At 40.9% G+C, this 19556-nt stretch overlaps 1 protein-coding gene across 1 annotated transcript in view; it reads left to right on the top strand.

Annotated features, from left to right (window-relative positions):
* The window catches only part of LOC139763037 (uncharacterized), a 101844-nt gene that overhangs the window by 73510 nt on the left and 8778 nt on the right, over positions 1 to 19556 (top strand). Inside the window, exons 4-5 of the mRNA XM_071688577.1 lie at positions 15814 to 15861; positions 18328 to 19402. Coding sequence (XP_071544678.1) covers positions 19241 to 19402 — 162 coding nt within the window. The 5' untranslated portion in view covers positions 15814 to 15861; positions 18328 to 19240. The remainder of the gene's footprint in view (positions 1 to 15813; positions 15862 to 18327; positions 19403 to 19556) is intronic.

Raw genomic sequence — 19556 nt, 5'->3', positions numbered from 1 at the left:
TTCAGAGTAGATGATTTTACCTCTGCTGAATAAGAATCTGTCGTCAAAAAATAGATTTTCCTCAAAATTTCAGCGTAGATGATTTTACCTCTACAGAATAGGAATCTGTGATCAGAACCGTAAAATTCGTGTAATTAGTCGAGCAATTAGCATATTAATATAATTATAATTAATATTAAGTTTGTAATTAAGCGCTTAATTTTACGAAACGCAGTGTTTTGACTCGATATCCTTAATCACCATATCGAATAACACTTATACCCAGATTTTCATTAAAATCTGAACAAGTTGAAAATCTGAACCAAATATTATCCAAGGCCTTGGATTTTTCTTGATTTTTTTTTGAAAAATAGGTACTCCTCAAAATTTCAGCGTATCCAAGCCTTGGAATTTTCTTCATTTTTTTGAAAAATAGATTCTCCTCAAAATTTCAGAGTAGATGCTTTTACCTCTGCTGAATAAGAATCTGTGGTCAAAACCTTAAAATTCGTGTAATTAGTCGAGTAATTAGCATATTAATATAATCATAATTACTATTAGTATGTAATTAAACGCTTAATTTTACGAAACGGAGTCTTTTAAATCGATATCCTTAATCATCATATAGAACAGCACTCACACCCAGATTTTCATTAAAATTTGAACAAGTTCAAAATCTGAACCAAATATCCAAGGCTTGGATTTTTCTTGATATTTTTTTTTTTTTTTTTTTTTTGATAAATAGATTCTCCTCAAAATTTCATGTTAGAAGCTTTTATCTCTGCTTAATAAGAATCTGTGGTCAAAACCTTAAAATTCGTGTAATTAGTCGAGTAATTAGAATATTGATAAAATTATAATTAATATTAAGTATGTAATTAAGCGCTTAATATTACGAAACGCAGTCTTTTGACTCTATATCCTTAATCACCATATAGAATAGCACTTATACCCAGATTTTCATTAAAATTTGAACAAGTTGAAAATCTGAGCCATTTTTTTTAAAAAATAGATTCTCCTCAAAATTTCAGCGTACATGCCTTTACCTCTGGTGAATAAGAATCTGTGGTCAAAACCTTAAAACTCGTGTAATTAGTCGAGTAATTAGCATATTGATAAAATTATAATTAATATTAAGTATGTAATTAAGCGCTTAATTTTACGAAATACAGTCTTTTGACTCGATATCCTTAATCTCCATATAGAATAACACTTATGCCGAAATTTTCATTAAAATCTGAAAAAGTTGAAAATTTGAGCCAAATATTATCCAAGTAATTAGCCTTGGATTTTTCTTGAATTTTTGGAAAAAATAGATTTTCCTCAAAGTTTAAGCGTAGATGATTTTACCTCTGCAGAATAGGAATCTGTGGTCAAAACCTTAAAATTCGTGTAACTAGTCGAGCAATTAGCATATTAATATAATTATAATTAATATTAAGTTTGTAATTAAGCGCTTAATTTTACGAAATGGAGTCTTTTCACATGATATCCTTGATCACCATATAGAATAACACTTATACCCAGATTTTCATTCAAATCTGAACAAGTTGAAAATCTGAACCAAATATTATCCAAGGCCTTGGATTTTTCTTGATTTTTTTTGAAAAATAGGTACTCCTCAAAATTTCAGCGTAGATGCTTTTACCTCTGCAGAATGAGAATCTGTGATCCCAACCTTGAAATTCGTGTAATTAGTCGAGTAATTAGCATATTAATATAATTATAATTAATATTAAGTATGTATTAAACGCTTAATTTTACGAAATGCAGTCTTTTGACTCGATATCCTTAATCACCATATAGAATAGCACTTATACCCAGATTTTCATTAAAATCTGAAGAAGTTGAAAATCTGAGCCAAATATTATCCAAGGCCTTGGATTTTTCTTGATATTTTTGATAAATAGATTCTCCTCAAAATTTCAGCGTAAATGCTTATACCTCTGGTGAATAAGAATCTGTGATCAAAACCTTGAAATTCGTGTAATTAGTCGAATAATTAGCATATTAATATAATTATAATTAATATTAAATATGTAATTAAGCGCTTAATTTTACGAAATGCAGTCTTTTGACTCGATATCCTTAATCTCCATATAGAATAATACTTATGCCGAAATTTTCATTAAAAGCTGAACAAGTTGAAAATTTGAGCCAAATATTATCCACGGCTATAGGCTATAGCCTTGAATTTTTCTCGATTTTTTTGAAAAAATCGATTTTCCTCAAAATTTCAGCGTAGATGATTTTTCCTCTGCAGAATAAGAATCTGTGGTCAAAACCTTAAAATTCGTGTGGTTATTCGAGTAATTAGCATATTAATATAATCATAATTACTATTAAGTATGTAATTAAGCGCTTAATTTTACGAAATGGAGTCTTTTGACTCGATATCCTTAATCACCATATAGAACAGAACTTACACCCAGATTTTCATTAAAATCTGAACAAGTTGAAAATCTGACCCAAATATTATAATCCAATGGCCTTGGATTTTTCTTGATTTTTTTTGAAAAATAGATTCTCCTCAAAATTTCAGAGTAGATGCTTTTACCTCTGCTGAATAAGAATCTGTGGTCAAAACTTTAAAATTCCTGAAATTACTCGAGTAATTAGCATATTGATGAAATTATAATTAATATTAAGTATGTAATTAAGCGCTTAATTTTACGAAACGCAGTCTTTTGACTCGATATCCTTAATCACCACATAGAATAGCACTTATGCCGGAATTTTCATTAAAATCTGAACAAGTTGAAAATTTGAGCCAAATATTATTTTGTAAAATAGATTTTCCTCAGAATTTCAGCGTAGATGCTTTTACCTCTGCTCAATAAGAATCTGTGGTTAAAACCTTAAAATTCGTGTAATTAGTCGAGTAATTAGCATATTAATATAATTATAATTATTAAGTATGTAATTAAGCGCTTAATTTTACGAAATGCAGTCTTTTGATTCGATATCGTTAATCACCATATAGAATAGCACTTATACCCAGATTTTCATTAAAATCTGAAGAAGTTGAAAATCTGAGCCAAATATTTCTTGATTTTTTTTGAAAAATAGGTACTCCTCAAAATTTCAGTGTAGATGCTTTTACCTCTGCAGAATGAGAATCTGTGATCAAAACCTTGAAATTCGTATAATTAGTCGAGTAATTAGCATATTATAATTATAATTAATATCAAGTATGTAATTAAACGCTTAATTTTACGAGATGCAGTCGTTTGTCTCGATATCCTTAATCACCATATAGAATAGCACTTGTACCCAGATTTTCATTAAAATCTGAAGAAGTTGAAAATCTGAACCAAGTATTATTATAGCCTTGGATTTTTCTTGATTTTTTTGATAAGCAGATTCTCCTCAAAATTTCAGCGTAGATGCTTATACCTCTGGTGAATAAGAATCTATGATCATAACCTTGAAATTCGTGTAAGTAGTCGAGTAATTAGCATATTAATATAATTATAATTAATATTAAATATGTAATTAAGCGCTTAATTTTACGAAATGCAGTCTTTTGACTCGATATCCTTAATCTCCATATAGAATAACACTTATGCCGAAATTTTCATTAAAATCTGAACAAGTTGAAAATTTGAGGCAAATATTATTTTTCTCGATTTTTTTGAAATAGATTTTCCTCAAAATTTCAGCGTAGATGATTTTACCTCTGCAGAATAAGAATCTGTGGTCAAAACCTTAAAAAAAAATTCGTGTAATTATTCGAGTAATTAGCATATTATAATCATAATTACTATCAAGTATGTAATTAAGCGCTTAATTTTACGAAATGGAGTCTTTTGACTCGATATCCTTAATCACCCTATAGAACAGCACTTATGCCCAGATTTTCATTACAATCTGAACAAGTTGAAAATCTGAACCAAATATTATCCAAGGCCTTGGATTTTTCTTGATTTTTTTGAAAAAACAGATTCTCCTCAAAATTTCAATGTAGATGCCTTTACCTCTGGTGAATAAGAATCTGTTGTCAAACCTTAAAATTCGTGTAATTAGTCGAGTAATTAGCATATTAATATAATCATAATTAATATTAAGTTTGTAATTAAGCGCTAAATTTTACGAAATGCAGTCTTTTGACTCGATATCCTAAATCACCATATATAATAGCACTTATACCCAGATTTTCATTACAATCTGAACAAGTTGAAAATCTGAGCCAAATATTTTGTATTTATCTTTTTTTGAAAAAATAGATTTCCCTCAAAATTTCAGCATAGATGCTTTTACGTCTGCTGACTAAGAATCTTTGTCCAGAACCTTAAAATTCATGTAATTAGTCGAGTAATTAACATATTGATATAATTATAATTAATATCCTTAATCACCATATAGAATAGCACTTATACCCAGATTTCCATTAAAATCTGAAGAAGGATGGCCTCTAAGTAAGAAGTAATTAATGGTTAATCTTTCATAGGAGTTTTTGATGATTAAGTTCGTATTTGATGAGTATTTGTCGTCTTGGGGAAGAATTATAGGGTATTTTCCGTAATAATTCGAAGTATAAAAGCCTTTCATTATGTCATATTTCGATTTTGAAACAAAAAAGATTTTGAGCTAAAAAATCCCCCGAGGTTATTCATTTATATTTTATTTAGTTATTATACTTTGTCGCTGTCTCCCGCGTTAGTGAGGTAGCGCAAGGTAACAGACGAAAGAATGGGCAAACCCACCCACATACACATGTATATACATACCCGCCCTCACACCCACATAGACATACCTATACATTTCAATGTATACATAAATATACATACACAGACAAATACATATAAACACATGGACATATTCATGCTTACTGCCCTTATTCATTCCCGTCGCCATCCCGCCACACATGAAATGGTAACCCCCTCCCCCCGCACATGCGCGAGGTAGCGCTAGGAAAAGACAACAAAAGCCACATTCGTTCACACTCAGTCTCTAGCTGTCATGTGTAATGCACCGAAACCACAGCTCCCTTTCCACACCCAGGCCCCACAAAACTTTCCATAGTTTATACCACATTTCAGTTCATTCTGTTCCTTGCACGCCTTTCACCCTCCTGCATGTTCAGGCCCCGATCGATCAAAATCTTTTTTCACTCCATCCTTCCACCTCCAGTTTGGTCTCCTACTTCTCGTTCCCTCCACCTCTGACATATATGTCCTCTTTGTCAATCTTTCCTCGCTCATTCTCTCCATGTGACCAAACCATTTCAATACACACTCCTTTGCTGTCTCAACCACATTCTTTTTATTACCGCACATCTTTCTTACCCTTTCATTACTTGCTCGATCAAACGACCTCACACCACATATTGTTCTCAAACATCTCATTTCCAACACATCCACCATTCTCTGCACAAGCCTATCTATAGCCCACGCCTCGCAACCATATAACATTGTTGGAACCACTATTCCTTCAAACATAGCTATTTTTGCTTTCCGAGATAATGTTCTCGCTTTCCACACATTCTTCAACGCTCCTAGAACCTTTGCCCCCTCCCCCACCTTGTGATTCACTTCCGCTTCCATGGTTCCATCCGCTATTGAATCCACCCCCAGATATCTAAAACACTTCACTTCCTCTAGTTTTTCTCCATTGAAACTTATCTCTCAGTTGACCTGACCCTCAACCCTACTGTATCTAATAACCTTGCTCTTATTTACATTTACTCTCAGCTTTCTTCTCTCACACACTTTACCAAAGTCAGTCACCAACCTCTGCAGTTTCTCACCTGAATCAGCCACCAGCGCTGTATCATCAGCGAACAACAACTGACTCACTTCCCAAGCCCACAACAGACTGCAAACTTGCCCCTCTCTCCAAAACTCTTACATTCACCTCCCTAACAACCCCATCCATAAACAAATTAAACAACCATGGAGACATCACGCACCCCCGCCGCAAACCGGCATTCACTGGAAACCAATCACTTTCCCCTCTTCCTACTCGTACACATGCCTTACATCCTCGATGAAAACTTTTCTCTGCTTCTAGCAACTTGCCTTCCGCACCGTATACTCTTAATACCTTCCACAGAGCATTTCTATCAACTCTATCATATGGCTTCTCCAGATCCATAAATGCTACATACAGATCCATTTATTTTTCTACATATTTCTCACATACATCCTTCAAAGCAAACACCTGATCCACACATCCTCTACCACTTTTGAAACCACACTGCTCTTCCCCAGTCTGATACTCTGTACCTGCCTTCACCCTCTCAATCAATACCCTCCCATATAATTTCCCAGGAATACTCAACAAATTTATACCTCTGTAATTTGAACACTCACCTTTATCCCATTTGCCTTTGTACAGTGGCACTATGCATGCATCCCGCCAATCCTCAGGTACTTCACCACGAGCCATACATACACTGAATATCCTCACCAACCAGTCAAAAACACAGTCACCCTCTTGTTTTAATGAATTCCACTGCAATACCATCCAATCCCGCCTTGCCGGCTTTCATCTTCCGCAAATCTTTCACTACCTCTTCTCTGTTTACCAAACAGTTCTCCCTGACCCTCTCACTTCGCACACCACCTCGACCAAAACACCCTATATCTGCCACTCTATCATCTAACACATTCAACTAACCTTCAAAATACTCACTCCATCCCCTTCTCACATCACCACTACTTGTTATGACCTCACCATTGGCCCCCTTCACCGATGTTCCCATTTGTTCTCTTGTCTTACGCACTTTATTCACCTCCTTCCAAAACGCCTTTTTATTCTCCCTAAAATTTAGTGATACTCTCTCACCCCAACTCTCATTTGCCCTCTTTTTCACCTCTTGCACCTTTCTCTTGGCCACCTGCCTCTTTCTTTTATACATCTTCCAGTCATTTGCACTATTTCCCTGCAAAATTCGTCCAAATGCCTCTCTTTTCTCTTTCACTAATAATCTTACTTCTTCATCCCACGTCTCACTACCCTTTCTAATCCGCCCACCTCCCACGTTTCTCGTGCCACAAGCATCTTTTACGCAAGCCATCACTGCTTCCCTAAATACATCCCATTCTTCCCCCATTCCCCTTGCGTCCTTTGCTCTCACCTTTTTCCATTCTGCACTCAGTCTCTCCTGGTACTTCCTCACTTAAGTGTCCTTCCCAAGCTCACTTACTCTCACCACTCTCTTCATCCCAACATTCTCTTCTTTTCTGAAAACCTCTATAAATCTTCACCATCGCCTCCACAAGATGATAAGACATCCCTCCAGTTGCCTCTCTCAGCACATTAACATCCAAAAGTCTCTCTTTCACGCGCCTATCAACACGTAGTCCAGTAACGCTCTCTGGCCATCTCTCCTACTTACATACGTATACTTATGTATATCTTTTTAAACAGAGCTGGGTTCCCTCCATTACAGAGGACACAGAGCTGGCCGATAGTCAGTCTCGTATAAGGAGATTGGAGGTGGCTAGGAGTGTACACACTGTTAGAATATGGTGTTAGAAGCGAAGTCATGTCAAGAATAACAAGACAATCTGGGGAAATAAGTTTGTCAAAGACAGTGAAATAAACATGAGAACAGAAGAGCAAAGAAAACTGACGGACAAGAGGATCTAAATTGTTTTTGTCTTACTGCTAAAACTGACTTTATGTACTTTCTGAACCTGAGGACGTCCCTCCTTGCTAGACAGACGCTCCTTCCACTCGTATACTGAGGAACACCCCAGTCCCAAGGACGAATGGGATGTACCTCAACACTAGAAAGATCTTGAGACACTGTTGAGGACTCGGGGTCTGGAGAGATGATGGGAATAGCGACAGTAAACAGGGAAAGATGGACAGGTTTTTCAGAAGTAAAATGAGATTGTTGATCCCTTGAGATGAAGATATTCATGACAGCCATTCCTTTACAGGGATTGCAAGACACTAACCATTCCATGCTTTATTACCCAGACCGACGCATCTCCTCTCCCCCCCTTTGTTAATCACCCACTACTGGACATGTCCTTTCCCCTCCCACTGCCTCATCACCCCTGACTCTCCCCTCCCATAGCTCTTCCTCCCGCTCCCCTACCGCTCCTCCATCTTGGCCAAACGTCTCGCATATTTCTTTTTCTTATTCTAGTAGCGTTCGTTTGTTTTCCATCCATTACTTTAGCATTCTTATCATTAACTTATGATGTATATATTTTACGATTATAGGTTTATGTGTTGTATAACTTTCATTCATGGCTTCTTATATCAGGATTCTCATGACAAAAATACATCTGAACCCTTCATACATGAGCCTGAACCCATCTTACTTGCCTTAACATCTTTTCTAAATATATTTACATCTTAGCTACACGTCCTTTCAGTGCATCGTTCCACACAGCGGAGTCTTTACCATAAGTATAGATATTCGTATCCTCTTCATTTCAGTATTTGCTGCGCATCTTCGAATCTTTGCTATGTGTAGACTTGCCTGAATATAAGTAGTGAGAATCATGTTCGAATCCTCGTTTGAGCCTTACAGGTCATCCTTAAATCCTTATTAGCTGATGTGTAAGAACAATGAGCAGATCCCTATTGTCCTTGTCTCAGTTGCTACTTCGTCTTCAAGGCTTCATCTCTCGCTTCCTAATGCTCTGTGTGTGTGTTGTAGTCTTCCATGTGGGTCTGAAGACACGCTGAGTAAACTCATGTGGTCACGTCATGCCCAATTGTTTCCAGAGTATTCACAATGTGTGTGTAGAATCACGTAACTATACACTAGGGACAGTTCTACTCTTGAACTTTCACTGTTGTCACACAACCTTCTAAACTTGTGTAATGCTGTCCACATTCACACATTCATCATTCAGTTTATTTCCTTTATCCACGACTTTCATACTATAAAATTTCTAATTTACATCTTTTCTAATAACCTTTTTACTTGAATTCATACTGTGTCCCCTGGATATTATACTCTTGTATCTTTCCAAGAATAGTTCATTGTTGATATCATCAAGCAGGTTTAAAGACTTAAAAACTTGTCACCAGGTCACTCCTTATTGTTCTCTCTCCCATGGTGGACGAATTCAAGACTTGTAACCTTAATCTTTAATTCATCTTTCTTAATGCTAGTGCCATCTTCGATGCCCTCTTCTAGCTTTTGTCTATGACTTCTCTACGTACGTGTGTTTGTCTTTGTCCTTTCGTACTCTTGTGTGTCATGTCTGAACCAAGGATTCCCGCCTCGTGCAGGAAGGTCCTACAGTGAGCTAAGGATACCTTAGCGAGAACGGTATGCGAGTCTCGTATCGTTGTACAGGTTTGAGCGTAAAGAGAGTACGTTTGAGTATCCGGGTGCATGTTCTGGTGGCGTTGGTTGGACGTGTGGGTTGTCTCCCTGCTCCGGCTGGGGACGCTGGTTCCTGCGACAGCGTGACACATTAATATTCTTACTTCACACGAGTCCAGACATACGAGTCCAGATGATCTTGAGGCAAGTGTTGTGCTATACGGGGTGGCATCTGTCTTGTGCTGGAGGCCACGCCCTTCCTTAGAGATGAAGAGGCTACGGCTGGAGGTGTTTTCTTTCCCGTTGAGGTCAGGAGGTATCACTAGGGAGGTCACTGGAAACCGGTCGGTCATTCCTACCCTATAGGAAAGATAAGAAATTTATTGACATTTATTGACAAAATGAGACGACAGTTAAAGAGGTAATTGGTATATAAAGTTTATGAACATGAATACAAATGATAAAATGAAAACTTTGCCGTGGTAAAATCACCACAAATTACGGTTACAAAATATAAAACTACGACATTATTACGTATATGAAATGCAAAATACCTCGTAGGTACAGCAACATAACAACAAGTACACAGAGAGGTACAGGAGGTTTAAGGATGAAACGAAGAGAAAAGTAATACACAGGCGACATAAAGTAAATGTTAATTAGTTGTACAAATTATGGTACACGATATGTATATGTTGAAATTGCATTATGATACAGATCCAAAAGAACATTCTCATCAACAGTCTAATACAAATGTGAATAAGAATAACAACAGCAAAAACTATTACAGACAAGAAGGGAGCTTCACTCACAGTAACTATTTCCACGGCGGGGGCAGTACCCCTAGATATGGCCTCCAGCACACATCAGAGGTCCTTCCATAGAGCACAACACCACCTTAAGACAATCATGATAATTCTTTAGAAAAATTACAGTATATAATGTTTATTTTTCAATTAGGGACATCATATCCGGCTGAAACAGAAGGTCCTTGCATCCAACCACAACATCAGAACCCCCCCCCTCACATGCATCCAGACTACCAAACATTTTGCTCATACGCTAATCATAAGAGAAGTATACATCTCTCTCACTAGTACCTAGACTGCCGGTAAACGACGAATAAAGTGAGCAGCGAAATAGTGGTTGTGAACACAGTACATAATGATAAAAGGTAAAGTTCAAGAGACGGGGCCCCACGAGTGTACAGCAAAGTACAAATAGCTAATTACATCTTATCTACCTGCAGGCCTTACCGTTCAGACCAGCTAACATGAACAGAAGCAGGTATGCTGCTGTTCTTGCCACTCACATCAACTATCGGAAGTGGATCTACTACGTAGACTGTCTAAACATATTTGTTAGAGTATCCCTAATATTGTATCCATTTTCTTTGATATTCCCTTGAGAAAACTGCCTCAATTTCTTTGGGTACACTAATCTAAATATTTTCGAAGCTAACCCGACCAACATACATTATTTTTCTCTATGGATTGTTGTTTTTTTATCGGATTTTTTAAGGATGATTTACTTCCTTCTGTAGTTGATGGCTGGACATGATTAAAAAGCCACTTTTTTATGGGTAGACCAACAAAATCCTTTGAAATCAGATAGAGCAAATCCTTAGAGCTCATAAAGTCGAAAACACGTAGAAAATTCATTTAACAAAAGTTTGTTTGTCGCTGACACTACCTCACTGTAGCGAAAAAAGCGATTAGGTAATATATATATATATATATATATATATATATATATATATATATATATATATATATATATATATATATATATATATAATTATTACTTGTGTAATGTTCTTCATTAGATATTAAGATTATACTTTACCTAACCGTCCCAGACTTCCTAGTAATGGACTGTCCTGGCCTACTGGGAAGACATATAGGCAAAATAATGTGAGTGGGAGGGTGAGGTATTGTTCGTAAAGGGTAGTTGTTGTTAGTTGAGGGTTGGGGGTTGATTGTAGAAGATGGGATTTGTTTGTGAAGGGGTGGGTATTGTTAGTAGGGGTGGGGTTAATCGTGGAGAGATTGGGGGTTGGTTTTAGAAGCTGGGGATGGTTGTAGGAGGAAGGGATTGGTAGTAGAGAGTGGGATGTTGTTAATAGAGGGTGAGGTTTGTTTGTAGAGTACGGAGTAGAGGTTGTGGGTGGTTTAATTTAGAGGGGGTTGGTTGTAGAAGTAGGGGGTTGATCGTAGAGGGTGGGGAGTTGTTTCTGGAGGGTGAGAGTTGGTTTTGAACAATGGGTATTGGTTGTGGAGGGCAGGAGTTGGTTGCTGAGGGTAAGATATAGTAAAGGGGGTTGAAGATTGGTTGTGGAAGGTGAGAATTTATGGAGAGAGGAGGTCTGTTGTGAATGCTGGGTATTGGTTGTCGAGCGTGGGGGTTGGTTGAGGAAGGTGCAGATTTGTTGGAGAGGGTGGAGGTTGGTTGGGGAGGATGTGGGATGGTTTAGAAGGGTGCAGGTTGGTTGGAGAGGGTGGAGGTTGGTTAGGGAGGATGTGGGATGGTTTAGAAGGGTGCAGGTTGGTTGGAGAGGGTGAAGGTTGGTTGGGGAGGATGTGGGTTGGTTGAGGAGGGTGCAGGTTGGTTGGAGAGGATGGAGGTTGGTTGGGGAGGATGTGGGTTGGTTGAGGAGGGTGCAGGTTGGTTGGAGAGGGTGGAGGTTGGTTGGGGAGGATGTGGGTTGGTTGAGGAGGGTGCAGGTTGGTTGGAGAGGGTGGAGGTTGGTTGGGGAGGATGTGGGTTGGTTGAGGAGGGTGCAGGTTGGTTGGAGAGGGTGGAGGTTGGTTGGGGAGGATGTGGGTTGGTTGAGGAGGGTGCAGGTTGGTTGGAAAGGGTGGAGGTTGGTTGGGGAGGATGTGGGTTGGTTGAGGAGGGTGCAGGTTGGTTGGAAAGGGTGGAGGTTGGTTGGGGAGGATGTGGGTTGGTTGAGGAGGGTGCAGGTTGGTTGGAAAGGGAGGAGGTTGGTTGGGGAGGGCAAGTCGCCAGGTTGGAGGGCTGATTATTTGCTCTAGACACACAAGACTCTGCCGGATCATTTGTCCCCTCTCTCTCTCTCTCTCTCTCTCTCTCTCTCTCTCTCTCTCTCTCTCTCTCTCTCTCTCTCTCTCTCTCTCTCTCTCTCTCTCGTTCCAGTTCTATGTTATCGTAATAATTCTATTTATAATTTTGTCTGTCTTTCATGACCGTCAAAACCAAGGAATTATTCAACAGAAACAAGTGACATATGCCCAAGATGTAACTGGTTACAGCGTCAGCATTTGCACCTAAATAAACAGAGGACAGTTAGGCTGCCACTACAGGTAGTTATCTTAGGGTCGAGTGGTGGAGGTGTTTCTCTCAGTGTACTGCTCATCTTCCTCCTAAACAGACCTTTTTTTTTTATCAGAGTACAGCGGTGTACTGTATAGTCTCCTGAACAGATCACCTGGGTGAGGCTGGAACACGTCTCCTCCCTACCTGGAGCATCAGACGGGCATGTGTTCACCTCGACTAAAAGAATCCTGCAAATCATGCCATGCGTGTGTGTGTGTGTGTGTGTGTGTGTGTGTGTGTGTGTGTGGTCTTGTGAGGAGTCATTGACCGGTGTCTCTCTTAGTATAGACACACCGTGACTCGCATCGTGTGGGAGCTGGCAGAGCAGAGGACGGACAGCCACACACACACACACACACACACACACACACACACAGACACATATTGTAGTGGGTGGCAGACTATGGGCTGGTCTTTTTCCCACTGTGCTATCCCTTCCACTGAGTTAGATCCTTTCGTGATGAGCTTTTCTCCCAGCCATAGACTGCCGAAGGCACCTCGGGACTACAGCCCCGAACGTGCAAGAGCTTTCATTGTGCCATGGCCTCCAGGGAGCCAGAGCCTCCATGATGTCAATGCTCCTGCGTGACCAAAAATCATAAGATGCCGGACTCCCCATAGTGACATATGCTCCAGGGTGCCACAGAACCGGCCGTGATAGGACTGATCGGTAGGGGACTAGCCATGAGAGGACCAGTCATGCGAGTGGCCCGTAGGAATCAGTTCACGCGGCTAGACCACAGACCCAGACCATAGACCATCAAGGTTCTGATGTGTTCCAGCGGCCACATGACGCTGCTCCCAGCTCTCGCCACGAGCTGGAGTTTCAGTCAGCCTGCTCATGTTCCTGGAGGAAGGGAAGGGGTCTTGACCCCTTCCCTTCATCTGGTCACTGGACGAAGAGGAATCCCTTCAGCTCCACGGGTACCGTAAGAGGCCAGGGTGAAAATTTTTAGCCATGTGGGACAGACAGACAGATGAACAGACACGATGTCATATGGGAGTCACTTATTGCAAGATAATCACAAGTAGTTCAGGAGGAAAGTGTCCAGTATGGTTCCATACGGTATAGCACGACTCAGGAGGTGAATGTGAACGGAAGCATGATTGCGTCGTGGCGTCGCTGCAATGGTACTACAAGGAGGGTTAGATTGGACTATTTACTCCGGTGGTCAGGTCAGGAACCTGGATATTCGACCTTTTTAAGTAAAATAAATCACTTTGGAAGGTCTCGCATGAGACCCATTCCTAAAACACTGGAGGTGTCATGATCGGCCAGCAACAACAGCAAGAACAAAGAAGCTGACGCGAAGGAAAGAAAAATGACTTTGGCAATTTCACAACCGGCGGTTCCCTGCTGACCTGTGCGTGTGTGTGTGTGTGTGTGTGTGTGTATGTGTGTGTGTGTGTGTGTGTCTGTGTGTGTGTGTGTGTGTGTCTGTGTGTGTGGATAAAGACTTTGTAATTACCTATTTGTATTGTATGGAAAGGGAGATCTACACTAGTGGGCCCCCATCACATGACTATTAAATCTCCTGTATGCTGTCTGGATTCGGTTTCATCACTTAATTCATTGTTTGCCAGCTGCTATCTCACTGTTTACCAGCTGCTATCTCACTGTTTGCCAGCTGCTATCTCACTGTTTACCAGCTGCTATCTCACTGTTTGCCAGCTGCTATCTCACTGTTTACCAGCTGCTATCTCAGTTTACCAGCTGCTATCTCACTGTTTGCCAGCTGCTATCTCACTGTTTACCAGCTGCTATCTCACTGTTTGCCAGCTGCTATCTCACTGTTTGCCAGCTGCTATCTCACTGTTTGCCAGCTGCTATCTCACTGTTTGCCAGCTGCTATCTCACTGTTTACCAGCTGCTATCTCACTGTTTACCAGCTGCTATCTCACTGTTTACCAGCTGCTATCTCTGTAAAAGTTATTGTTTACAGTTTCTTTAGCGAGTGTCTTTTTTTTCTTTGCTTCGCTTACTGATTTGATCTTTGATTATTTTACGGAACTGGTAACTGTCGACGTTGTCGATTTGGTTTAGAACTTGAAGACTATGATCGAGTCTCCCGTTATTCATGCTTTTTAAGGATGACAAATTTATAGCTTCTAAATTCTCCCTGGAAATGATGTCGTATTTGAAGTAACAAAGTTTGTTTCCCCTCTGTAGTGTCTATCTATTAGGTCTATGTATTTTACCAAAGGCGACCAAACGTGAGAAACATAATCTATCTAGGCTTAGTTTTTCTCATTTTCGGACGTAATGTTCTGGTCACAGTTAGGGTATAATGTCGACCCTTCTCATATAGCCAGTTTCCTGCAATGTTAGGATCATATTGACGCCTTCACTCTCTCTGTACCCAGCCTCATTACCCTCCACTTCATAGGCTGAACTCCACCAACATGTGTGACCAACTGTGGAGTTTGTGCGAGTCCACTCCTGGCAGGTGTATGTGTGGTTGTGTGTTTGTACGGATTCTTGTGAGTTTGTGGATATGTGTGTCTACCTGTGTGGGGTACCTGGAGAGAGCACGACCAAGCCAGGTGACGCCATCTCCCTCCGTCTTGCGGAACACAACCAACAAAAGCATATCGGTCCTCCAGTTCACGGGTGATGGCAAATGGCATTACATGAAGGAATGCTAAACCACTTCCCGTTGGAGACTAGGGATGATAACTGTTAACGGGAAGGACTGGTCACGAAACACGAGTGTATAACAGGAGACAACAACAGATCGATACCTGAAGAAACAGAGATAGGGAAAGGGAGCGAGACTCCGATAGAAAGAGAGAAGTGTGTGTGATGAATGCAACAAGGAAGTGGAATCCTACATCATCACAGACAGAGGTTCGGAGACGACAAATGTAGGTGCGATAAGAGTAAGGACAAAGCCAGACAAGCATGAGGAAAGACAGACAGCTAGAGTGAGAGGGTAAGAGAGAATGAGAGAGACCCTACAGCCTATGACGGGAACGAGACAGAAGAAAATAAACAGACGATGGGGAGCCAGACGACAGGAGACACAATAGGTAATGCCAAGCAGCCAGAGGTAATGGGAGGTGTGCGTGATGAGCTGGCTAACCTGTGTTTGGTGGAGGTCAACTCCGCTGTGTGTGTGTAGCGTATAGACGTACCTATGTATGTATGTATGTTCGTAGATATGTATGTACGAATGTATGTATTATGTATGTTCTCTTTCAGGAGGAAATATATTTTACTTCACCCATTAAAATTCAGCCATTCTTTCCCGTTTCAGACTTGAGCTGAGCTTCTTCCCGTGAAAGCCCTCCCTCTACAGTACGAGGTAAGAACTTTTCCCGTTTACACATTCCTGTAAAGTCTACTCTCTCCACACCACATGGTACTCCTTCACTGCTATTTCCCCCAACTAGCTTTAGAGGTGGAGGGAGTGTTGGATGAGGAGGTTCCTTCTGCTCTACTCGCCTGTCTACACCAGAAATAAGATCTGATCTCAGCGTACTACTACTGTCCTCCGGCAGATGACCTTGTCCTGTACCATCAAGTCTCCTGTAGTCTGTCCTTCTTATGTATTCCAAAGTCTCACTTACGCATACATTCCTGCAGTTTACTTCCTGATAGATAATTATCGCATCGTTGCCCTTCAATCTGTCCAATCCTAATTACACTGTACACAGAACTGATGAATTTTATCAACTGTGTATCAGACTAACTTTGCTTTTGTCTAGGTCCTCCAGCAAGTAATGCACACACAAACACACACACATATACATTATATATATATATAAATGTATGTATGTATGTATGTATGTATGTATATGTGTTTGTGAGTCTGTGAGTATATGAGGTTGAGCGGAGCTGGAGAAGAAACAGACTGATGTAATGTTTACATGTCAAACACGACTGACTTTACTCTCTGGATCCTGTAATGACTTGGGTTGATGGTACGGTAAGGTGGTGAGGGGCTTATGGTACAGGCTGGTTCTAGAGGACTGGTGGTGCATGGCTGGTTATATGGGGCTGCGATACGGTACAACGTGACATGGCAAGGGGTACAGCGTTATAGAACATCAGCAAAAATTGACAACTTACGGTGCTGAAGACAGATGCAGCAAACTGGCGACATGATACAGCCAGCTTACGTGTCCAGCTGACCTGTGACTGGTGTAGGCTCACTGTCGTGCTGATCCGTGATGATGAGTCTCGTTATGGCCTCAGGTTTCATAATTCATTATTCTCGAAAGATAAGATGACAATACCTGTTGACGATGTAGAAGGGAGTTAACATGTTCGAGAGAGATTTTGAGACATTAAAATGAGTAGACAGTGATGGTGAGAGAAACCTGAAGGTTCAAGAAGAGAGTGAAGTTAGGGAGGCTGACTGTCGCTTTTACTGATAAAATTCTGCACCAGGAGAGATAAGGTTACGTATGGGAAGGTCTCACTAGTATCATTACTCAGGTGTGCCTGGCAACGCGGCCCACAAGGAACTTTCGTAAGAACCTCAGAGTTACTAATCCAAGGTGACAGTTATGCCAAAAGATCCATCGTGTGATATGAAGACAGGAACTCAATATCTGGGAGAAGATGGTGAATGGATTCGCTGAAGTTAAGCACTGAAAGCTGAGTATGGCAGGACCCCGGGTGTGGACGAAACACAGTAAGGGACGCCGCTAGAGGAACAAATATAAAACATTTTTCAGTGTATTGTCAAGAACATGGGTAACCAACTGTGTATCACAGGGCAAACAGAAGCAGCTATAAAGTAATCAGTCATAAGAAAATGTTGATCAAACATCTATCGGCATACCAGCACGCTGAGGAGAGGGACGAAGCGCCGTTCACTGCCCCGTGATCATGACTTATGCCGTTAATTGACAAACGAGAGTTTCTGTGGGATTCGTGGATCTTTTATTGCCTGATGATGTTATCCCTCGAAAGGCTGGCTGTGGATAAAAGAGAATTCTTCCATCACGGATATGAAATATACCTGTTGATAAGCGTGTACAAGCGACATAATAGCTCTTAAGAGGATGCCGGGTAGCAGCGAAGGGAGTCTAAACCAACAAAAGCGTTCAGGATGCGGTAAAGAGAGGTACATGGTCTTGTGTATTCAATGTTTACAGTGCAGAGTCGCCAAGCGACGAGACTCATGGGAAAACTGAGAAGGAAATTAAGGAGGAATGTACAATACCACAATGATCTTGGATCATGCTCTGTGACCATGATACGGGCGAGTTGGTACGGGCAGTGCAAGCCACAGACACACATACACACACACAAAGATGACTGAGGAATTGAGGCAAAAATCCTTGCTCGTCTTCATATTTCGTTTTCCCCTCTAAAATGTTCATACAAGAAAGGAAGATTTCCAGCCCCCAACCCCACCCACTCTTGTTACTCACCTTTTATGACACAATAGTAGAATTCTTTCTCCCTTATTCTCTATGATTATATATATATATATATATATATATATATATATATATATATATATATATATATATATATATATATATATATATATATGCGCAAAACACAGGCGCGCTATGTGCTTGAAGACATGTATCTTAACATTCAAGCTCACTACAAATACACGCACTCACACATGTACACAATTGGTCGTTCTGGTTGAGGTACGCAGAGGTGAGCGTCCGCGTGTGTGTGTGTGTGTGTATGTGTGTTGTGTGTGTGTGTGTGTGTGTGTGTGGAGTCACGCTGTACGGGACCCACCAATCCCCAGCTCACTTTACCTCCGTTTGAATTATACATATTTTTTTTTTTCCTACAGAGGACATGGTGGCTGAGACTCAGCCTTGTTGGGGCAAGAGTTGCAGTATGGTAGGATGGCAGTGTACACACCTGTGGGAGGATGAGTCTGTGTTGTACAGTGCGGATGGCCTGCGAGGAAAGGTCCTCGTGGGTCCTCCGCTGGTGGAGGTTGGTCGCAACTCGTGGTCTGACGGAGGTCATCGTCCTCGCCCTTAGCTATTTAAAGACGAACAAACATATCCTGGCGAAGACTCCTGTGGCAGGAGCAGTGGAGGCGACACCTCCTCCCACATATACACGCGCGCTAGCCCAGACCTACAAGTCTACACTGTTGTCGTAGGGCCAGAACACACGAGTGATAAGCTACATCATGCGTACTGTACACCACACTTCGCCTGCAAGACAAGCCTGAGATACAGCTACGAGCTACACGACTTGTGGAACGGTTAAAGTCGACTTGTAAAGTCCATTGCCTGGATTTTGTTCAGCGGACGGTTACTGTACTATCACATCTGTAGCCGCTGGCTTAGTGAACAAAACACAAGTGCTTCCCAAGATCAAGTTCAGGGTTCTGAACATTGCGTGTGAACCACAACTCAACAATATATGGAACTATTGTTCCAGGCATTCATTACTGGATTACAACAGTGCTGGTTGTGGTAGAATATGAACATCACCATATGGTTAGTTACACCACGAACAATGTTCAAGCAGTGAACTAGAATATGGACAATAACCAGTGTGCTACACTGTGAACAGTATACAAGTGCTGACTCAGTTCGTGAACAGTATTTGCAAGGTGATCTCTGAAGTGTTCCACAGAGGAGGAAGACGGTCATGTGTTAGTGCTGCTGAGACATCAAACCAAACACAGATAACGGAAATTTGACTGCAGCGGAGAGCAGGAACTCGAGGAGTGAAACGGGGACAACATGATGGTCCGGCCAACGAGAATGATTGCCCTGGCCACGGTGATGGGAAGCTTGCTACTGATGGTGGCCCTGACGCAGGCCGGCCCCGTGCAAGACCTGCTACAGGACCTGATGGAATACGACTACAAGGAGGAGGACTTCGACACTGCGGTAGAAGAGAAGGTAATATTCCACAATACAAAGGTGTAGGACCACAAAACCACATAGAGTTTAAGTCAGCAGTGTTGATATGACAGGCTATGAAGAGGCATCGGGTCCCAACAGGTCAGGTCATTTAAGTCATGGTAGTGTGGCAGGTTACTGAGGATACTGGGAC

The sequence above is a fragment of the Panulirus ornatus genome, chromosome 46, assembly GCF_036320965.1.
Source record: "Panulirus ornatus isolate Po-2019 chromosome 46, ASM3632096v1, whole genome shotgun sequence".
Taxonomy (NCBI): Eukaryota; Metazoa; Arthropoda; class Malacostraca; order Decapoda; family Palinuridae; genus Panulirus; species Panulirus ornatus.
This window is presented reverse-complemented; position numbering and strand designations above follow the sequence as displayed.